A 19376-nucleotide genomic window follows, 5' to 3' on the forward strand; every position below is an offset into this window, starting at 1 on the left:
ATTCACTGTCACTTCCTGCCGAGGAGCCGTGGTACCAGCTCTTGCACTGAGCTAAGTCCCTGTTGCTGCCGAGCGGACAGAAGCTGCCGCTGGGGTCCCATCGCTGACGGGGAGTGGGAACTGCCGAAATATCCCTAACCATGGGGGCTCGGGCGTTGTTCCGGGCCCTCATCATGGGTCCTCCCGGCTCGGGGAAAGGCACCGTGTCCGAGCGCATTGTCAGCACCTTCGGGCTGAAGTACGTCGCCAGTGGGGAGCTGCTGCGGGATAACATCCGCAGGAAGACCGGTAGGTGGGGTGTGGGGGTGAGCTTAGAGCGAGTCTGGCGTAGCAGCACTGCTCTTGACCCGCTCTTCCCCTTCCCCCGGCTCCCTTTCTACTGGTGGGCAGGGGATGGAGGGGAGACAGCGGCCGGAATGGACCCATGTATCCCGAGTGCCCTGTGTAATGAGAGTGCTTGGGGACTCGCGCTTGACTCTGCGCTGTTACTCACCCAAAGACTGCAGAATGTGGGTGAAGATAACACTATGGACTGGCCTCATTAACTGATTTTCTCTTTGTGCACGCCCCCCCCCCGGTGGTTAACTCTGAGTCCAAAGGTTGGAACATCGCCTCTCCCGCTCCGGAGATCGTAGTCTAAAGGTCTGGAGGAGGAGGCGCGCCTGTCTATTAACACTCAGGAAACGTGGGCCCCGCCACCGTTATTCTTTAACGAATAACAGCCAGTATAAGACCTTGTAATCTGTTTTATATCACAAAGGCTGATTAATATCAAAGTGTACTTCACTGGTGACAACGCACTTTGAGTGCCTTGAAATTATTATACAAATACAAGTTCAACGTTTTCGTGGAAACAATGAATAGATCTTATATTGCAAAATGGGAACAGTTGGGACAAAACATAAACAGTTGATGGTGCAATATACAATAGTTATCATCGTTAGGTGGGGAAATGTTATTATTGATTCACAGTTCATGTGTTCAGTTTTTTGTTCCTCTCAGTTGGGTGGAGATCTTTATCTGGTGAAAATAACAAACAATTGCACAGTAAACAGTTGTATAACACCATTCGCCCCATCAAGTCTGCTCCACCATTCTATCATAGCTGATTTATTTAATGTCAACCCCATTCTTCTGCCTTCTCCCCATAACCTTTGACATCCTTACTAGCCAATAACCTATCAACCTCCACTTTAATGACTTGGTCTCCACAGCCACCAGTGACAATGAATTCCACAGATTCACTGCTCTCTGGCTAAAACAATTCCTCCTCATCTCTGTTCTAAAGGGACATCCTTCCATTCTGAGGCTGTACGCTCAGTCTGAGATTCTCCCACCATTGGAAATATCCACTCTATTTACGCTTTTCAGCAATATATTACTTACTTTTTAAATTACTATTGAAAAAAAACATGACAGCTTCCTTTATATAAAGAAAAGCACTGAATAGAAAGAGGAGACATAATTACAGCCTTTAGGATCGCTGCCATCTGAGAGGTGAGGTTGAGAAACATGCTGAGTGAGTATTTTTCCACAACTTGCTTTTGTTGCCTGTTTTGCATGCACAGCAGCTCTGAAAAGGAAGGGCTTAAACTAGTTAAAGATTTAAGTGTTTCATGTAACTGCTCTTCAATACAGGATTGAGAAATTCAGTTAAACTTAAACTTTATGTGGCATACAGTTTGTGTTCATTTAATTGACGTGAGTTATGTTAGTTTTATATTTAAATGTTGATTATAGCAGCATTTTGAAAGTACCTTTCCCTTTATTAGCTATCTCAAGGCTGATAGAAACTGTGTATTGAGAATGAAATACTCTGCCTTTGCTGAGGGTACAGCTGGTCAATCTGAAATATTAAGGAAGGAAATAAATTTTCAGTTTGTAGTGATCTTGCACATTCTGTAGCATAAGATGAAATGAAGTCCTTTTGAAACATGTTTACTTTCACAATGTAGGAAAATGCTATTATCACTGTTTCCTAATACTGTATTTGAAATGCTTGATTTTTCCTTTTTTCCTGCTAAATTACATAATGTTACATAATTATCCATGCAAATGAATATTATATAAATTATATAAAATATTATGTGCAAAATGCATAACTAACCATTAAATACATAATTGGTTATATTACTCTCCATCTGCCACTTTACCAACCACTCTCATACTCCTCTGCTGATTACCTTTATAGCTCACTTTCCGACAAGGCTTTGTATTATCTGTAAACCTGGATATCTCACGCTCTATTTTAAACCAAATCAATGATGTTCAAGTAGTTTGTAATAGCGATCCTTGTTGCAACTGTTTAGAACCTGAAAAAGATTGGGAGCTCACATTACCAAGTACCTACACAGCATCCGTCAGAAAAAGCAGGATCTCCCAGTGGCCAACCACTCCAGTTCTACTTCCCATCCCCATCCCAACATGTCGGTCTATGGCCGCCTCTACTGCTGCAATGAGGCCACACTCAGGTTGGAGGAGCAATATCTTGTATTCCATCTGGGTAGCCTCCAACCTGATGGCATGAACATCAATCGCTTGCCCCTTCGCCATTCCCATTCCTGCTTTCCTCTCTCACCTCATCTCTTTACCTGCCCACCTCCTCCCTCTGGTGCTTCTCCCTCCTTTGCTTTCTTCAATGGTCTTCTACCCACTCCTATCAGACTCTCCCTCCTCCAGCCCTGTATCTGTTTCATCAATCAGCTTCCCAGCTCTTTATTTCACTCCTCCCTTTCCCCACTCCCCCTCCTAGTTTCACCTATCACCTGCTACCTTGTACTTCTTCCTCCCCTCACCTTCTTGCTCTAACTTCTCATCTTTTCTAGTCGTGATGAAGGGTTTTGGCCTGAAACATTGACTGTACTCTTTTCAATAGATGCTGCTGAGTTCCTCCAGCATTTTGTGTGTGTTGCTTCCATTTCCAGCATCTGCAGATGTTCTTGTCTTTGAACACCTGCTTATTCCTTTTCTCCTTCCATACTTCTTCTAACATACCACTTCGAATCACACAAACTCTCATTTTATGTAACGGCCTTTCATGCACTAATTTATTAGCTGTCTTCTGAAAATCCAGACACATCACAGCCACTGATTGCCCTGCTCTGCTGTGCCAGTTGTATTACAAAGAAGCCTGCGTGATACTCGGCCTACTTGGACTCACAGTATTATCCTCCCCTTGATTCCTCCAATATCCAAAAAAAAACACCTCCATCGCAGTTTTGAGCCCTCTGGGGTACAGAATTCCAAGTATTCACCATCATCTGAGTAAAGATGTTTCTTCTCTTTGTTTGTAGACTGTAGATGTCAAAGATTGACATTAGCTCCTCTATTTCTGGGTATCACCATTGTCTGTCATTGTTTGAATTGCCACTCTCAGTCTGTACCTGATGTTCTAGACTTTGCTGTATTTAGTGTGTGATGTTGCATTTCCTAAACTTCAAGTTCAAAGTTCAGAGTAGATTATTATCAAAGTACATATATGTCACCATATACTACCCTGAAATTCATTTTCTTGCGAGCATTCACAATAGATACAAAGAAAAGCAGTAGAAACAATGAAAAACCACATAAAGAAGGACAAACAACACGCACAAGACAACAAACTGTGCAAATATAAAAAGTAATAATAAATAAACAAGCAATAAATATTTAGGACATGAATTGTAGAGTCTGAAAAAGTGAGTCCAAAGTTTGTGGAATCAGTTAAGTGTTCGAGTGTGTGTAGCTATCCTTTCTTGTTCAAGAGCCTGGTGTTTGAGGGTAATAACTGGGTATGGGACGAGGCTTCTGTACTGCCACAATGTTTGAGAAGGTTTTTCCAAGATTTTGATCCAACGTTGCTGCACATCCCTACAAGGTAGAACAATGTACCATTAAAATCTCGTGTGGGAGGATCACTGGAAAGTCTATGTTTCTTTTATTACAGTGACTGGTGCTGTAATTTTGCTTTTGATTGCACAACTCGGGCCAGTGAGATTGGCAATCAAATGTAATCCATTTAGTAATTCCGTTCAAACATTAACTTCAGCTTAGACATTGTTGGGTGACTGAGATTCAGATTTACTTATCATAAATACGACAAAATATACAGTGAAATGGGTCATCTGGGTTAACAACCAACACACCTAAGGATGCACTGGGGGCAGCCTGCAAGTGTCGCCACATATTCCACTGCCAGCGTACCATGCCCACAATGTTCAGCAGAACAACACCATCAGCAACAACAACACCAGCAAAACAAGCTCCTTTTCCACCCTTCCACCCACTCACTTACACAGACAAGCCTCCAACCCCATACATGCTGCCTCACTGTTTAAAAAAAAGACAGGCTCCCTCTGGGCCTCCAGTCCTTGACCTCGTGGGTGATGCCATTTGATTTAGCTGCTTTGATTGTGGTCTAAGGGAAGTCCACATTTAGAAATGTTTTCTAAAGATGAGAATTGGTGTTTGTCAACTGATCTTCAATGGACCCAAACATGATGTGAAAATCTAGCAAAGTTTGTAACCCCTAGTTCTAAAGTCACTTCTTCCTCCTGAACATATTACCATTACCCCCCCACAAGAACACACTGGGAAAACAAACAGAGTAGGGTTCTGGCTCCATCATTGAATCTGATTGTGGCTGAAGACCTCCTCTCTTGTGGCAGTTCTCCCCAGCTCTCAGTTCCCTGGAATTCCAAGATTTTATACCTTCCTACTTAAATATCCCTAATAATCCCATCTTCACAATCATCTGGGGTGAAGAATTCCATAAATTTCACACCATGTGTGACAAGAAATTCCTACATGCCTGAGTTTTAAATGGAATGTTATAAATGACCACTCCTTAATTGTGTATATATGGACCTCCTTTTGAGATTCTCTCATGTCCACTTCTGTACATCTCATGAAGATTCTCCTAAGTGCCAAGGAAGGCAGATCCAACATTTTCAGCCAGGGAAAATCCTCTCATTTCATATTGACAAGGTTCCACACGGTAGGCTTATTCAGAAAGTCAGAAGGCATGGGATCCAGGGAAGTTTGGCCAGGTGGATTCAGAATTGGCTTGCCTGCAGAAGGCAGAGGGTCGTGGTGGAGGGAGTACATTCAGATTGGAGGGTTGTGACTAGTGGTATCCCACAAGAATCTGTTCTGGGACCTCTATTTTTCGTGATTTATATTAACGACCTGGATGTGGGGGTAGAAGGGTGGGTTGACAAGTTTGCAGACGACACAAAGGTTGGTGGTGTTGTAAATAGTGTAGAGGATTGTCGAAGATTGTAGAGAGACATTGATAGGATGCAGAAGTGGGCTGAGAAGTGGCAGATGGAGTTCAACCCAGAGAAGTGTGAGGTGGTACACTTTGCAAGGACAAACTCCAAGGCAGAGTACAATGTAAATGGCAGGATACTTGGTAGTGTGGAGGAGCAGAGGGATCTGGGGGTAGATGTCCACAGATCCCTGAAAGTTGCCTCACAGGTAGATAGGGTAGTTAAGAAAGCTTATGGGGTGTTAGCTTTCATAAGTCGAGGGATAGAGTTTAAGAGACGCGATGTAATGACGCAGCTCTATAAAACTCTAGTTAGGTCACACTTGGAGTACTGTGTCCAGTTCTGGTCGCCTCACTATAGGAAGGATGTGGAAGCATTGGAAAGGGTACAGAGGAGATTTACCAGGATGCTGGCTGGTTTAGAGAATACGGATTATGATCAGAGATTAAGGGAGCTAGGGCTTTACTCTTTGGAGAGGAGGAGGATGAGAGGAGACATGATAGAGGTGTACAAGATATTAAGAGGAACAGACAGAGTGGACAGCCAGCGCCTCTTCCCCAGGGCACCACTGCTCAATACAAGAGGACATGGCTTTAAGGTGAGGGGAGGGAAGTTTAAGGGGGATATTAGAGGAAGGTTTTTCACTCAGAGAGTGGTTGGTGTGTGGAATGCACTGCCTGAGTCAGTGGTGGTGGCAGATACACTAGTGAAATTTGAGAGATTACTAGACAGGTATATGGAGGAATTTAAGGTGGGGGGTTATATGGGAGGCAGGGTTTAAGGGACGGCACAAAGTTATGGGCCGAAGGACCTGTAATGTGCTGTACTATTCTATGTTCATATCAAGTATCATGTCTCAAATGACTTGTGTACAGTATCTATCCCAGGATACTCTCTCATTTGAACCAGTGATTCAGTGCTGGTTCCACTCTTCAAATCTCTCTGTGAGGTAGAATTCAAAGAGGACCAGGCCTGGCAGGGTGCATTCTCATTCAACAGATGTCTGTCATTTTGTGTACAAAGTCAATGAATTTCAATAAAATAAATAATCCGGATAATTTGTTTGGGATTTAGTGAAGAAGGTGGAGTTAATTTTGTCTGCAACATCTAAAGCAAATTGTTGCTCTCCCTATAACCTCCCGAGCTCTTTGCCTTCAAGCTGATGGACTCAGCTGGATGTTTGATGTAGAGCAGGTACGATGCTGCCCTACGATGTTGGTCATGTTTTCCTCTGCTCCATTCTCTGGAATCAAATGTGAACACAAAGTGTAACTTTCTTGCTGTTATACCGTCGGGGAGATGGGAATGGATTCTGAGTGGCACAATTAGTGAAGCTGCTCCTCAGCGCTCCAGTGATCCAGGTTCAGTCTGGACCTCGGGTTGTTTGCATGGATTTTGCACGTTCTCCCTATGACAGCGTGTGTTTCCTCTGGGTGTTTCTGTCTTCTCTCACATCCCAAAGACATGTAGTTGATTAATTGATTGATGTAGTGTGTGGGTGAATAGAGCTGAGAGGAATTGAAGAGAACGTGACAGCACTAGGATACAGCAAGAATTAGTGGGAGAATGGCATTACTCAGTGAGATGACATATATTTGATGGACTGAATGGCTCACTATGCTGTAATGGATTATGGAAAATATGAATTGCTGGAGTTGGTGTCCATGCTGTACTAAATTGCAGGTGAAGCTTTGCACTAAGCATGAAAGGCTTTACTTAATCCAGTTTTACTAGTCTGATAACCTAAATTTAATTTTACAATCCCTACTAAAATAAACCAAAGTTCAGAAATACTGACCGTGCTGAGCTAAGGCATAGCTCAGTCAAAGTCAAAATCATTGTCATATTCAGAAGTACATGTGTGCAGAGCTGCAAAGAACAACTTACTTGCTACAGCATGGCAGACACATTGCAACATAATACCCGATTTTTTTTCACAAAATAAGTCCATTTTAGTGCAAAGTGGTCAAAGTATTGTTAAACTAGTGACTAGTTTTACCTGTTGGTTCAAGAACCAAACGGTTGAAGGGAAGTTTGTTCAGGTTTCTGTGCCTCTTGCCTGATGGTATCTGCAAAAAGAGGACACGGTGGGATCTTAATAAATTTGCTTTTTTGGGGCAGTGTTTCCATTACAAATAATGGGGAGGGGATGTGCCTGTGATTCATTGGGTAGAGTCCACTACTCTCTACAGCTTTCTATGTTGCTGTGATTCAAATTGCAATAGAAGACTATGGTGCAATCAATCAGGATGCTTTCAACAGAACATCTGTAGAAGCTTTATTAGATTAGATTTATTAGCATTAAAGAGTCTAATAAAATGAATCCACTAATAAACAATCCAAATTCAGCACAGAAATTAGCAGGGAGGATGCTGGTTATCACAGACCAGTTGGACCTTCAGTCTTCCCTGCTGGTCCCATTTGACCATGTTCAGACCACAACCCTGCAAGCCCTTCCCTTTCATGTGCCATCCAAATCCTTCTTAAATGTTGCAATGGTACCCACCTCCACTTCCCTGGAAGCTCATTCCAGGTTCTCACTACTTTGTGCGTAAAGAACTTAACTCACAGGTCTGTTTTAAATCTCTCCCCTCTTGTTCTGTATCTGTGCCGCGTAGTTTTGAACTCCCCAGCCCTGGGGAAAAGACTATGATCTTACCCACATGCATGTTTTGTAAACTTCTGAGATGTCACCCCTCATTTTCCTGCGCTCCAGAGTGACCAAGCTCTCCTTTGAACTCAAGCAGCAGCCCAATAAATCTCCTCTGCACCCTCTCCATGGTGCTTGTTTAGTTACAAAGGGACTATTTTATACAGAATTGCATCCAGGTTGTGAAGCAAACTCAGACTTTATTTTTTTTTAAAATCAACCGTAAATGATTAACAAATTTGGGCGAGTTGTGAATTTCCTGCTGATGTTATATTGTGCTCTTGTCTGGTCTTTGTGAGTGACGTAAGTGTTGTCCTTGAAGTGATGTTTATTTTTCTCTCCCCACCCAGTGCACAGTACATCTCAGCAATTACTCGTAGTGATGTTGTAATACGGCGGAGTATTTGAGTGGATACCAACAGAGCTCAAATTTGTCCCTATTACTATTTATTTATGGAAATATTATCAAGTACAAGTTATGCACACTTGGGATGTGAATTTGCTGCAGAGTTGCATGCAGGATATTTACTCGAGGAGAACTAGGGTGAACGAGGAGGGGAGAAATGGTAGAGATAGCATTCTTCTTGGGTTTATACTAAAAGTTAACCTTACAAGACATTGACTAAAGGGCGTTCAATAAGCCACCTCATTGTGGAGTCAAGGCCAGAGCCCATAGAAAAATTGGAACTGATGGTTCCCAAGCCGAGCCACGCATTTTCAAGTTATTTCCATAATCTTAAGTGATCAGAAAACAACACAGGTTCTAAGGGTTAGTGGAAGTTGGTTACACACCATATACCAAAACATGAAGGTTGGCTGGTCAACTCCTAGACCTATGGATTACACTCTACTATAAGTCAACAGGTTTAGGACGCAAGGTGAAACTTCTAATGTATTTGTGCATGCAAACCAGCCTTGGATGTTTGTAACAATATTAATTCAGTGTTTGCTGTGTTGCAGAAGTTGGATTACTGGCCAAGTCATTTATTGATGAGGGGAATCTGGTGCCAGATGATGTGATCACTTGGCTAATACTGCATGAACTGAAAAGCATAAATCAATATAACTGGCTGCTGGATGGTAAGCACAAGGGTGTCACTGAAACCCCTCTAATACTGCACTCAAAATACATGCTGTGCAAAAGTCCAGGACTTGAAAAGCTATAAGCCAGGGCTGTTTGCTGTGGTGCCCCAGATTTTATCAGTGTAACACAATGTCAAGACTTATCTTGATGTTTTTAAACTTGTGGTCATGGCAAGATATTGTGGCTAGTTACCTGGAATAAACTATGTGCTTGTAAGTTTATATGAAAGTAGATCATTACACAATACAGCAATCCATACCTTAAAGATAGCCTCTTATTTATTCTTAATGACACTAAGTTAAGTGAGACAGAACAGGAGATGCTGAAAACACTATGTTAGAGAAATGTTCCATAAATCGGTTGCACCATGCATGTATAAAATTTAATAATTTAATGTAAATAAATTTTTTAAAATTTGTAAACTTTACACTGATGTGGGTCAATAATCAGCTGTCATTGATCCGGAAATATAGACAAAGAAGGTGAGAAATAAAATTTGTTGCAAGTGTTTTAGGATCTGGAAAATGGTAGAAGCAGATACCATAAAAAAAAATAAGAGGATTTGTGTTCCACAGATGAGGGAGGGATTTACAGTTTTGATCAAAAATGGCTGTCTGGAACTGAATGTGACAGCCTTTGTTTTTAGAGCTAGCACAGGCATGATTGGCTGAAAAGTCTCTTCTGCTGAAAACTGCTCTGATTCTATTCTAACAGCATACTTGGTTAAGATGTTGCACACATGGGCCTGAAATTCTGGTCTCACTTTCCCTGTAATAGGAATTCAGTTGCACACACCACCTTTAGTTATGGGTCTAGTTACCTTTAGTTTACTGTCAGTGAATTGTGGCTAAGGCATAGGAGCAGAATGGTATGATTAACATTGGTTTCCACTAATGTTCAAAAATCCAGGAAAATATGGACAAGAAATTTAAAGTTTACTCTTTTGGGGCATTTTTGCTTTCTTCTTGGTGCAGGGACTCTGAAAATCTGGGCTGTTTTCAACCAGGAATGAGAACATTATTTGCTTTGGAAGACAAGATAATGTAATTTTTGTCCCTGTGACCATGCTGAAATTTTCTTTAATAGACTAGCCACATGCATCTTGTGAATAAATTTGTCACAAGAATTTCTAGTGAGAAATTTAACCCCAGTGGGAAATGCACTCATCAAAAGTATGAGAAATGGCTGATTTTTTTGATTCATATGTGGAACATTGGACTGATCAGGAAGACCAACATTTAGTTCCTTATCCTGGATTGTGTTTGAGAGGATGGTGATGAGACCATTTCTGGAACTACTACACTTCAGATGTTGAATTTGCCCCCACAGAGCACTGAGGGAGGATTCTGAAACAGAAAAAGCAAAATAAGTGATGTGTGTTTCTCGGAATGGTTGTGATTGAATGGTGTTTTGGAAGGGAATATGAAAGGAACCATAACTAGTTGTTTCGTTGAACCTTTTAAGATGTGCTTCAGGATTTTGTGCTAATGGTGAAGATTGTGAATGTTGGTGGATCTGGGTCCACTGAAGTATGTTCCTTTCCACTGGAATATGAACTTCCCATAGTGCTGTTAGAGCAGGGCTCATTTAGGGAGCTGGAGAGTGTTCCATCATCTGACATGTCTTACTGGATGGTTGAAAGTCTTTGGGACACTCAGCTTCTTTAACCACAATATCTGACTGGTTGAGACGTTTCTGATTAATAGTTAACCCCAGCATGTTGTCAACAAGGATTTAACAAAGGATTACAGTTCAATATCATGAGGAGGCAGTTAGATTCACACTCAATCAGGTTTATTGTTGTGAGAATGTTACTCACCTAGTCAGTATACAGGCTTCACATTTGCAAGGAAATAATATGTGAGATCTATCATTAATTTGTGGAAGTAAATTTAATGAGCACTTTCATTATTTATTTTTATTAAGCTTGAAATTACTTTGTGTCTGACCAGATTCTCAGACAAGGCTTATTAGCAAACAAACTTGTTCTTCAATTCAATGAGGATACAATATTCCTTTTTAAATTGCAATCATTGTTAGTAATAGTCTTTTGGTGTTAAAATCTTGTCTAACCCTTAATCCTCCATGTTGTCTCAATTATTTTTTTTAACTTATGTGATAGCTAATGTAATGTTGTTTGGTGAGTGTGATTTCGGAAATTAAACTCCTTTAAAGAAAAATTTTCCTATGAAGAAAAGCCTTTGAATCTTTGACTCGGTTTTACCAGAACTTACTATTATTGTCTATTTCTCATCCTTATTTACAAGGGTTTCCCAGGACTGTCCCGCAGGCAGAAGAATTGCACAAGGTTTACCAACTGGACACTGTTATTAAGCTGAATGTCCCGTTTGAAACAATCAAAGAACGTCTGACGTCTCGATGGATTCACCCAGGCAGTGGGAGAGTATATAATACTAACTTCAATCCTCCAAAAGTAGCAGTTAGGTATCCAACATTAAAACTGGAAACAGGTTTTATAATCACATTTAAAATCTAAAAATGCATACACGGAGACATGTTTTCCATCCAGAATCTTGGAGTTGCCTGCTTTCATGTATATTAAATATTTACTTCACTTTTTGTGATTGGAGATACAGAATAATTTGTTTTCTTTGGATTGTACTCCCTCAAATATACAGTTGAAAAATATTCTCTTAAAAGAACACTTGACTTGCAGATAAAACTTTTGGTCCACTTTAAAGATAAAAGAAAGGCTAAAGGTTTTAATTGTGAGAACAAAATAAACAGGATGAGCAGATTTAGAAATCCTTGTGCAGAAATCATAGGAGAAAAGGTTTTTCAAAGGTTAATTTCCATTCCAAAAGATCAAGAGTGCAGAGGAGTGGAGTGGAACAAAGAGCAAAGTAAATTTTGTGTTGCTGCTGGGTTTATGTGGGAAAGAAACTTTTGTACAGAAGCTCCACATAAATAGTGATGAGTTCAATCTATGTAGCTATGGTTGAAGGTGGGATATTGATCAGTTAATCAGATAAGGGTCGTTGGCCCTTTCTGGCATGTCCTGGGATTGTTCATGTCCATATGAGGAGGTAGGAGCTTGTGACTGAAGAAACTGCTAGTAGTGCAACATTCTTAGACCTAGGCATCAAATCCAAATTGCAAAAGGAATAAAGAAGAGAAAATCTGCAGATGCTGGAAATCTAAACAACACACACAAAATGCTGGAGGAACTCAGCAGGCCTGACAGCATCTATGGGAAAGAGTATAGTCTACATTTCAGGCAGAGATCCTTCATTCAGACTGGAGAAAGAAAGATGAGTAGGAGTGAAACTGGGAGGAGGGGAGGGGAGAAGAGCTGGGAAGTTGATTGGTGAAAGAGGTACAGGGCTGGAGAAGGGGAAACCTGGTAAGAGAGGATAGAGGGCCAAGGAAAAAGGAAAAGGGGAAGGAGCAGCAAAAGAAGCAGATGGGCAGGTAAGGAGATAAAGTGAGAGAGGGGAATGGGGAATGATGAAGGGGATGGGGTTGGTATTTAAGGTGTTGTTCCTCCAACCTGAGTGTGGCCTCAATGTGGCTGCAGAGGAGGCCATGGACTGACTTGTTGGAATAGGAATGGGAAGTGAAATTGAAATGGGTAGCCACTGGGAGATCATGCTTTTTCTGGCAGATGGAGCATAGGTGCTTAGTGAAGCTGTCTCCCAATCTACATTGGGTCTCACTGATATACAGGAGGCCACACTGGGAACACCAGATGCAGTAGATGACCCCAGCAACCTCACAAGTGAAGTGTTACCTCACCTGGAAGGACTGTTTGGGGCCCTGAATGTGCAAGGGATCAGGTGTAGCACTTGTTCCGCATGCAAGGTTAAATGCCAGGAGGGAGATCAGTGGGGAGGAATGAATGGACAAGGGAGTTGTGTGGGGAACAATCCCTACGGAAAGCAGAAAGTGGGGGTGAGCAAAAAATGTGCTTGGTGGTGGGATCCGAAAGAAGACGGCAGGTTATGGAGAATTATGTGCTGGATGAGGAGGCTGGTGAGTTGGTAGGCGAGGAGGAGAGGAACTTTATCCCTGGTGGGTTGGTGGGAGGATGGGTTGAGGGCAGATGTGTGCAAAATGGAAGAGATACGGTTAAGGGCAATATTGATGGTGGATGAACACTTACGAAAGGAACATTTATGTTTCTCTTTTTATATGCCATAAGTACATTTTTAAAAATCTGAATCTAGTGATCAAATATACCAAGAACCCGAGTCATCTGGCTTCTTTATCTTTTATTACTGACTTTTTCACATGACTTAGTATAGTTTCTCTATTTGGGTATGCCGGTGAAAGTACAGTTAGAGAGCTTCTGGGCCAATGTCTAGCTGCTGAATTTATTTGAAACTTCATTGGCCACAGCAAACATTTACTCAGAACTGAGATGGGGGGAAATTTCTCTAATGAGGGTTGTAAGTTTTTAGAATTTTTTACCTTGTTGCTGAGTACATTCAAGGCTGTGCTTGGTGGTCATTTGGATTTGGTGGGACTGGACAATGGGAATGGAACAGCCACTATCTTGTTGGGGTAAATAAAGTGGAAGTGTTTTTGTTGGCATTAAGGTCACTAACCAGATTTCGTGGGGATTTAAGGTTATTCACAAAGTAATCCATAATTGGGAATTCACAAAATTCCCAAGGGAATTTTCTTTCCATGGGGTTTTGACATCTGCCTGAAAGAGTGCTGGAAGCAGTTTAGAGAGGAAATTAGATTAAAAATGACAATGGGGAAAAATTTCAGGTAAGTTGTGAAGAAAGCCAGCATAGCTATTACAGAATGTATGGCTTTGTGTTTTATTTATAATCATTCCATTTCTACTTATTTTTCACTCCTTTCTAACAACTGGTGTCAGAAACCAGTGCAGCTTGCTATCTTGTAATTACATGTTGCAAACTTACAACATTGTTTCATTCAGTTATTGACTCATGCTGGTGTGGCATTTATCAAGCGAACAGGGCTCCCAACCTGGGATCCATGGACCCCATGGTTAATGGTAAGGGTCCATGGCATAAAACAGGTTGGGAACCCCTGCTGTAGAGGGACGTGTTAACAGTGGTAATTTGTGGGGAGGAACGTGGTGAAATACAAATTACTGTCCATCACTGATTTTATTCTCTGAATTGATCTGAGCAAAGGGGATCGATGACCTCACTGGAGAGCCTCTGATTCAGCGTGAAGATGACAAGCCGAAAACTGTGATCTCAAGGCTCCAAACCTATGAAAAGCTAACCCAGCCAGTTTTGGAATACTATCAGTAAGTGAAGAAAGCTGTCACCAATGGCAAATTCTACGTCTCCAATTGTGCTGTGTAATGAATCAGCGTAACTTGCCAAGAGATTTGCGGATAGATTTTTAGGGTAACAATGCAACTGGTGTGTCACATGATTGTATAAATGAAAGTGTAGTGTTTTTAAAGAAGAGGATGTAGATTTTGGGAAACAAAACACTGAGCGGTAAAGTGATTGGCCTGTTCAGCATTTTGAAGGACCTGAATATTTTAGCAATGGCAATCTCTATCGCCTTGCTAGCTCATGAGAGCTGGAAAAGTAGTTGAGCTGGAGCTCTGATTAAAGGGGGAGAGGAGAGGGGCTGGTGGTGACAAAGTTAAAGCTATTCCATAACATTTAAATGGTGAGTGGTCAATTTATGGAATGGGTATACACAGTGGAGTGTGGAATCAGTTAGTAGTTGGTTAAATACAAATTAGATATATACAGTTTAATTCTATGGGTGTAATTAGAAATGATTTGATTTATAACCTGGCATACGGTGAAAGTTACAGAGCTAGCATTCAGAGGGCTGGATCCAGAATCCCACCATGGCAGCTCAGGAAGTTAACTTTAAAAAGAAAGTGGAATAAAAATGACCAGATTATTGTTGGAAAAAAAGATCACGTTCAATAATGTCATTCAAGGAAGGAAATTTAACTTTTCCCATTTGGCCATAAAGTGACTGCAGGCACAAAGTGCCTTTGATTCTTAATTAAAACTATCCAGGAGCCAATTTAGTTCTGATGCCAATTTGGACTGAGAAGTAAAATGCGGTCTCGCCAGTGATATTCATGTCTGCGACTGAATAAAAAGTTTGAGCAACAGATAACTTTGATCCGCTGGGCTCTGAAGTTTCCTACCAAGTAATCTATTATGAATCGAAGGATTGAGATTATGGTTATAATTACTGAACAATTCCATTATTGTTGCATCATCTAAATTCAGAGATGAACTTTGCTCATTTTACATTTAGGAATTTATATAATTATTCCAATAGAGGATCCATTTTCTGTTTTGCAATAAATCATAATATTTGTGCTATTTATAGAAATAAAGGCATTTTAGAAGTCTTCTCAGGGACAGAAACCAACAAGATCTGGCCTCACGTGCATGACTTCCTTGCCAAGAGGTTGCCGGCTCTCTGTTAAATGAAGGAGTTCAACAGCAAGACAGAAGACGGATTTTCTATTAAATGGATTCGCGATTGATTGCATTATTAACAGAAGGGAAAATCCCTGTAAAAATTATCATTTGATGATAAAGATTTTTCTAAGTATTTTTAGTGGAAGCTTTATTAAAATATTTTAAGAGTATTGTTCAAAAGTGGTTGGTAGACCAATGAAAAGTAGTCTTAACTGAAACAAATCCTGCTTTGTTTACAAAGTTGACACATTGTCATACTAGTATTAACTATATCCCGTTTAGATACAGTTTGAAGAGTATATGACCACTAAACAAGTGTAAAAGTAACTGCTTCTGCATGGTGTTGCTCAATAACATTGTCGGTTGGTTGACTAAAACAAAGTTGAGTCCTTCAAAAAATGACCAACCATCTGTGACGAATGCAGTAACTAGAGTTCGGAAAGGTACATGTTCAAAGCTCTTTTAGAATTATCCCAAATCCTATCGAGGAGTGTGGTTTCCTGTGGAGCTATTGAAGATCTGCCGTGAACCACTTCCTGTCACTGATCTCATGAAATGGAAAAGGAGCTGATTCAGGGAATCTGTGAACGATGCCGCCATCTGGTTTAGATGTTGTGAACGGCACTCACTCCCTTGCTTGGGCAGTAAAGCTTGGCAATTATGATGAATGCTGGAAATATTCTGACCAACTGTACCTTAATTCCCTATCTTTTAGACCCTTTAATATACTTAGTAACAATCTCAGTCTTTAAATGGAGATGATGTCCGTTGCCACATGTAGGAGAGTTTCACAATTCTACAGCTCTATTGAAATGCTTTCTAACTTTTTCCTAAAAGTCCCAATTTTGATTTTAATACTGAACTTCCCTGGTCCGAGATCTCTCCCCCCTCCCCCCACACACATTACTTCCCATCTACTTACCCAATATCATCCCTTCAGCCTATGAGTTCCAGTGAGTACTGTATTAGTTTCTGTAATCTCTTTATAATTTAACATTTTTGTATCCAGGCATCACTCTGGGAAATTATGCTGTATTTCCTCCAGGACATTAAGCTTTAGTGCCCAAGAACTACCTACTGAACTTTGTGTAATTCCACTAGTACCTTTTAAAAATGTGACTTCACTTATACATCCTTGCATTCTTATGCTCTAGATTTAAAACCATACATTAGCTGTTTTACTGTATTTTTGTTGGTGGTTGATATTATTATACAATGTACATGGACTCCCAAGTCCCTGGTAGAATTTGGGGGAGTTGATATGAATGGGGAAAAATACAAAGGAGTACAGTGGATTCCGGTTAATTAGGTTATCATTTAATAGGAACAGCCCTTTATTTGGGATAACTCTTAAAGAATAAAAATTACATTGAGAAAATAGCTAGAATTCCTTTTGTTTATTTAGGACACTATGCCTCTTAATTAGGACAGGAGACTTCTAACTAGCGTTAGTCGCGTGTTCTCGTGTGGCTGTTATACACCACTGTGCTTGGAGCAATTAGTTTTTAAAATAGCGTCAGTTACTTTTGTCTGTCTTCAAAAAGCAGTGACTTTTGTCACTGATAGTTGGTGAGAAATAAGCAGTAAGACAATTCTGAACTGTTTTGCTCACTGTGGTTTCGAGCGTTCAAGGTTGGAGATGCCAGAAATGGCAAGAAGTAAAAATGAAACAATTTCACTTCTTCAATATGTTAGGAATTATTAAGAATTTGAAGGTATTGATAATCATTACAAATGTTACAATGAAGATTTGGAGGATGCAGTTGTCTAAAGCACTAGTTGTTTGTGCTTATTTTGTTCATTTACAATCAATGATATAAACACAGATGAATTCCTCCCTTGATAACTACTAGGAACCAATACAGTTTTATGGTACTGTAGAGGTATTGGTAATGTTCTAATTTGTTAAATGGTAGTTTCTCATTTTAAAAAAATATCTTTTAACTACTTCCATTAAACTTCAGCTAATTGGGCCAAAATGCGCTGGTTCCAATTAACCTGAATCCACTGTATTTGTAAGAATGGGGTAAATGGGTGTCTTATGATCACTGTAGACTCATTAGGCCGAAAGACCTTCTTTCAACCGTTACTGAGTTTCAAAATTTACAACAGGCCCTTTACTGCTTTTTATTTTCTAGATGCAGATTGGATGATCTATGTCTTTAGATATCCAAGCCAGTTTGGCCTACTGTCATTATCTATTATCTCTTTGTAATACAATTCTTCCATATGTCTGCTCTTCTTTGCGTGATCTTAAAGCTTTATTACATGGCTTCTAATTATTTTAAATTTATGAATACCCTTTTCCTACAGCTCAGCGACTCTCCTGAATAAATTAATAATTTGCTTTGTGGGCTTCAACTTCAGCTCATGGATGCTTAGAGGGGAATTCACCAAACACCCTTTGGAAGTGAGTCCCAAACACTGAGCGCTTACTTGTGTTTGGGACTCAATTTAGTCACCTCTGAAATTCAGTGTCTTTTTTAAGGTTTTATCTCCCTATGATATTCTGCACAGAGTGAAACATTCCCTCAGTTATTTATTTTCATCTTCTACAGAGTGCATTGGTGTACACAAATATCTAATGTAAATAAATCATTGCTGAATTAAGGGAATTTTGGAAGTTAATTATTAAGGCATTTTCAATATTCTTAAGTGGCTCTTTTGAATCTTAGGAACTCGATTTCCAACCTGAGCGTTGTTTGAGTGGAATTATTTTTTTCATTCCTTAAGCTAATGGGCATGTTGTCATGATTTATACTTGAAAAAGACAAATAGTACACCACTTTTAATTTTATCTCCATTGTGTATTTACAAGAGGTCCATATTGCTCTTTTTTAATAATTGTAAAAGGGAACTGCGTAACATTTTACCTCAAAGTCAAAAGGTGATGTCTTTCAGAGACACTAGATCAAGACCTTAACTGGTGTTTAAGATAGATGGGATCACATGACATTACTTAGGGAAGATAAGGATGTTGGGTCCTGGCCAAGATGCGTCTCATTTAACATGTTTTGGGGAGTACAGATTTGCAAACTAATCCTGTTTCCTTTGTTATAACCAACTGATCACCAAACGGCACTTTGTTTCAGGTGGATGTGGGAATAAAGCTAGTGTAGACAACACAAATAGAACACCTGTCCGTATAACACTAATGAGAAGGCAGGTTTTAAATAACCCTCATACTTCAGTATACACTAAGCAGGTAACCCATTCAGAGACTGATCCCAGGTGGCCTGGCTATGTCCTGCCCTCTCCTGCAGCTTTTTACAATGAGGTTAACTAAGATTCTGGCTGCTTGGTAAATTAAAGCATTGACTGAGGCAAGTTGACTCTCTTCTCATCTGTGAGTAAAGGATGGACTTATACTAAATATTAAAAATTAGAGCTAACCTTACCACGCATTCTCAACTCAGCCTAATCTTTTGATCTCAAGTTTGCAAACCTACTACACTGCAGGGCTTAAAAATTCATGAATGCTTTTTCTTTCTAGAGAAAAGTCCAAGCATCTGAAGTATTTGCTCTGTTCAATGTCAAAATTGTTCTTGTTTTAAAACGCATATAATTCAAAGTGAAGTTATTTTAAACTCTTACTATTTTTAAACTATGACTTGGTACTCTTGAAGCTTGTTCAACTCAATTGTTTCTAGTTTATGTGATTGTCTCAGAATATAAAATAAAGTAATGACTGTCATTTTAGACCTATATTGGTGTTGTCCATTGTATCTGACAATGATAAAGCTGTTGCACTGGGGCAGTTCCACTCTCGATGTGAAAAGTCCAGGTCCAGTGCTATGAGTTGTCACAGTCTGGCATCTGTCTTAGTTGCAGTGAATAACCATGAATTTTTCTGTGTCTGGTCTCATCTTGTTCTCCACAAAACATGCAGAGCCTCTTCCTGGCTGTTGGATCTCCCTGTTGGGTCTCATCTGCCAAGCCACTGTCCCTACCTCTCTGGGTGCAGGTTAAGACCCACTGGCTAC

The 19376-nt window shown here is 40.3% G+C and overlaps 2 protein-coding genes across 3 annotated transcripts in view; one reads left to right on the top strand and one right to left on the bottom strand.

Annotated features, from left to right (window-relative positions):
• Nucleotides 1-7301, bottom strand: part of rcl1 (RNA terminal phosphate cyclase-like 1) — a 48380-nt gene extending 41079 nt beyond the window's left edge. The window contains exon 1 of one of the 2 annotated variants that reach the window (XM_073048337.1): nucleotides 7249-7301. Coding sequence is in view for 1 of the 2 variants with exons in the window: in XM_073048338.1 (XP_072904439.1) it covers nucleotides 494-542 (49 nt within the window). In the remaining variant the exon portion in view is untranslated. Of the gene's footprint in view, nucleotides 1-493; nucleotides 600-7248 lie in introns of those variants that run through there. The other variant, XM_073048338.1, reaches the window with a different exon arrangement.
• On the top strand, nucleotides 10-19098 carry ak3 (adenylate kinase 3). The gene is made up of 5 exons (XM_073048341.1): nucleotides 10-288; nucleotides 8860-8979; nucleotides 11251-11423; nucleotides 14116-14234; nucleotides 15299-19098. The coding sequence occupies exons 1-5, from the start codon at nucleotides 141-143 to the stop codon at nucleotides 15396-15398; spliced, it is 660 nt and encodes a 219-aa protein (XP_072904442.1). The 5' UTR covers nucleotides 10-140; the 3' UTR covers nucleotides 15399-19098.
• Nucleotides 19099-19376: the final 278 nt, after the last annotated feature.

This window comes from Hemitrygon akajei, chromosome 6, assembly GCF_048418815.1.
Source record: "Hemitrygon akajei chromosome 6, sHemAka1.3, whole genome shotgun sequence".
NCBI classification, from domain to species: domain Eukaryota; kingdom Metazoa; phylum Chordata; class Chondrichthyes; order Myliobatiformes; family Dasyatidae; genus Hemitrygon; species Hemitrygon akajei.

Excerpts from the sequence above, each read along its gene's own strand:
- ak3 (XM_073048341.1), top strand. The coding sequence starts at position 141 with ATGGGGGCTCGGGCGTTGTTCCGGGCCCTCATCATGGGTCCTCCCGGC. Across the intron at positions 11,424-14,115 it reads TCAATCCTCCAAAAGTAGCA|GGGATCGATGACCTCACTGG; the intron begins GTTAGGTATCCA and ends ATCTGAGCAAAG. Across the intron at positions 14,235-15,298 it reads CCAGTTTTGGAATACTATCA|AAATAAAGGCATTTTAGAAG; the intron begins GTAAGTGAAGAA and ends TGCTATTTATAG.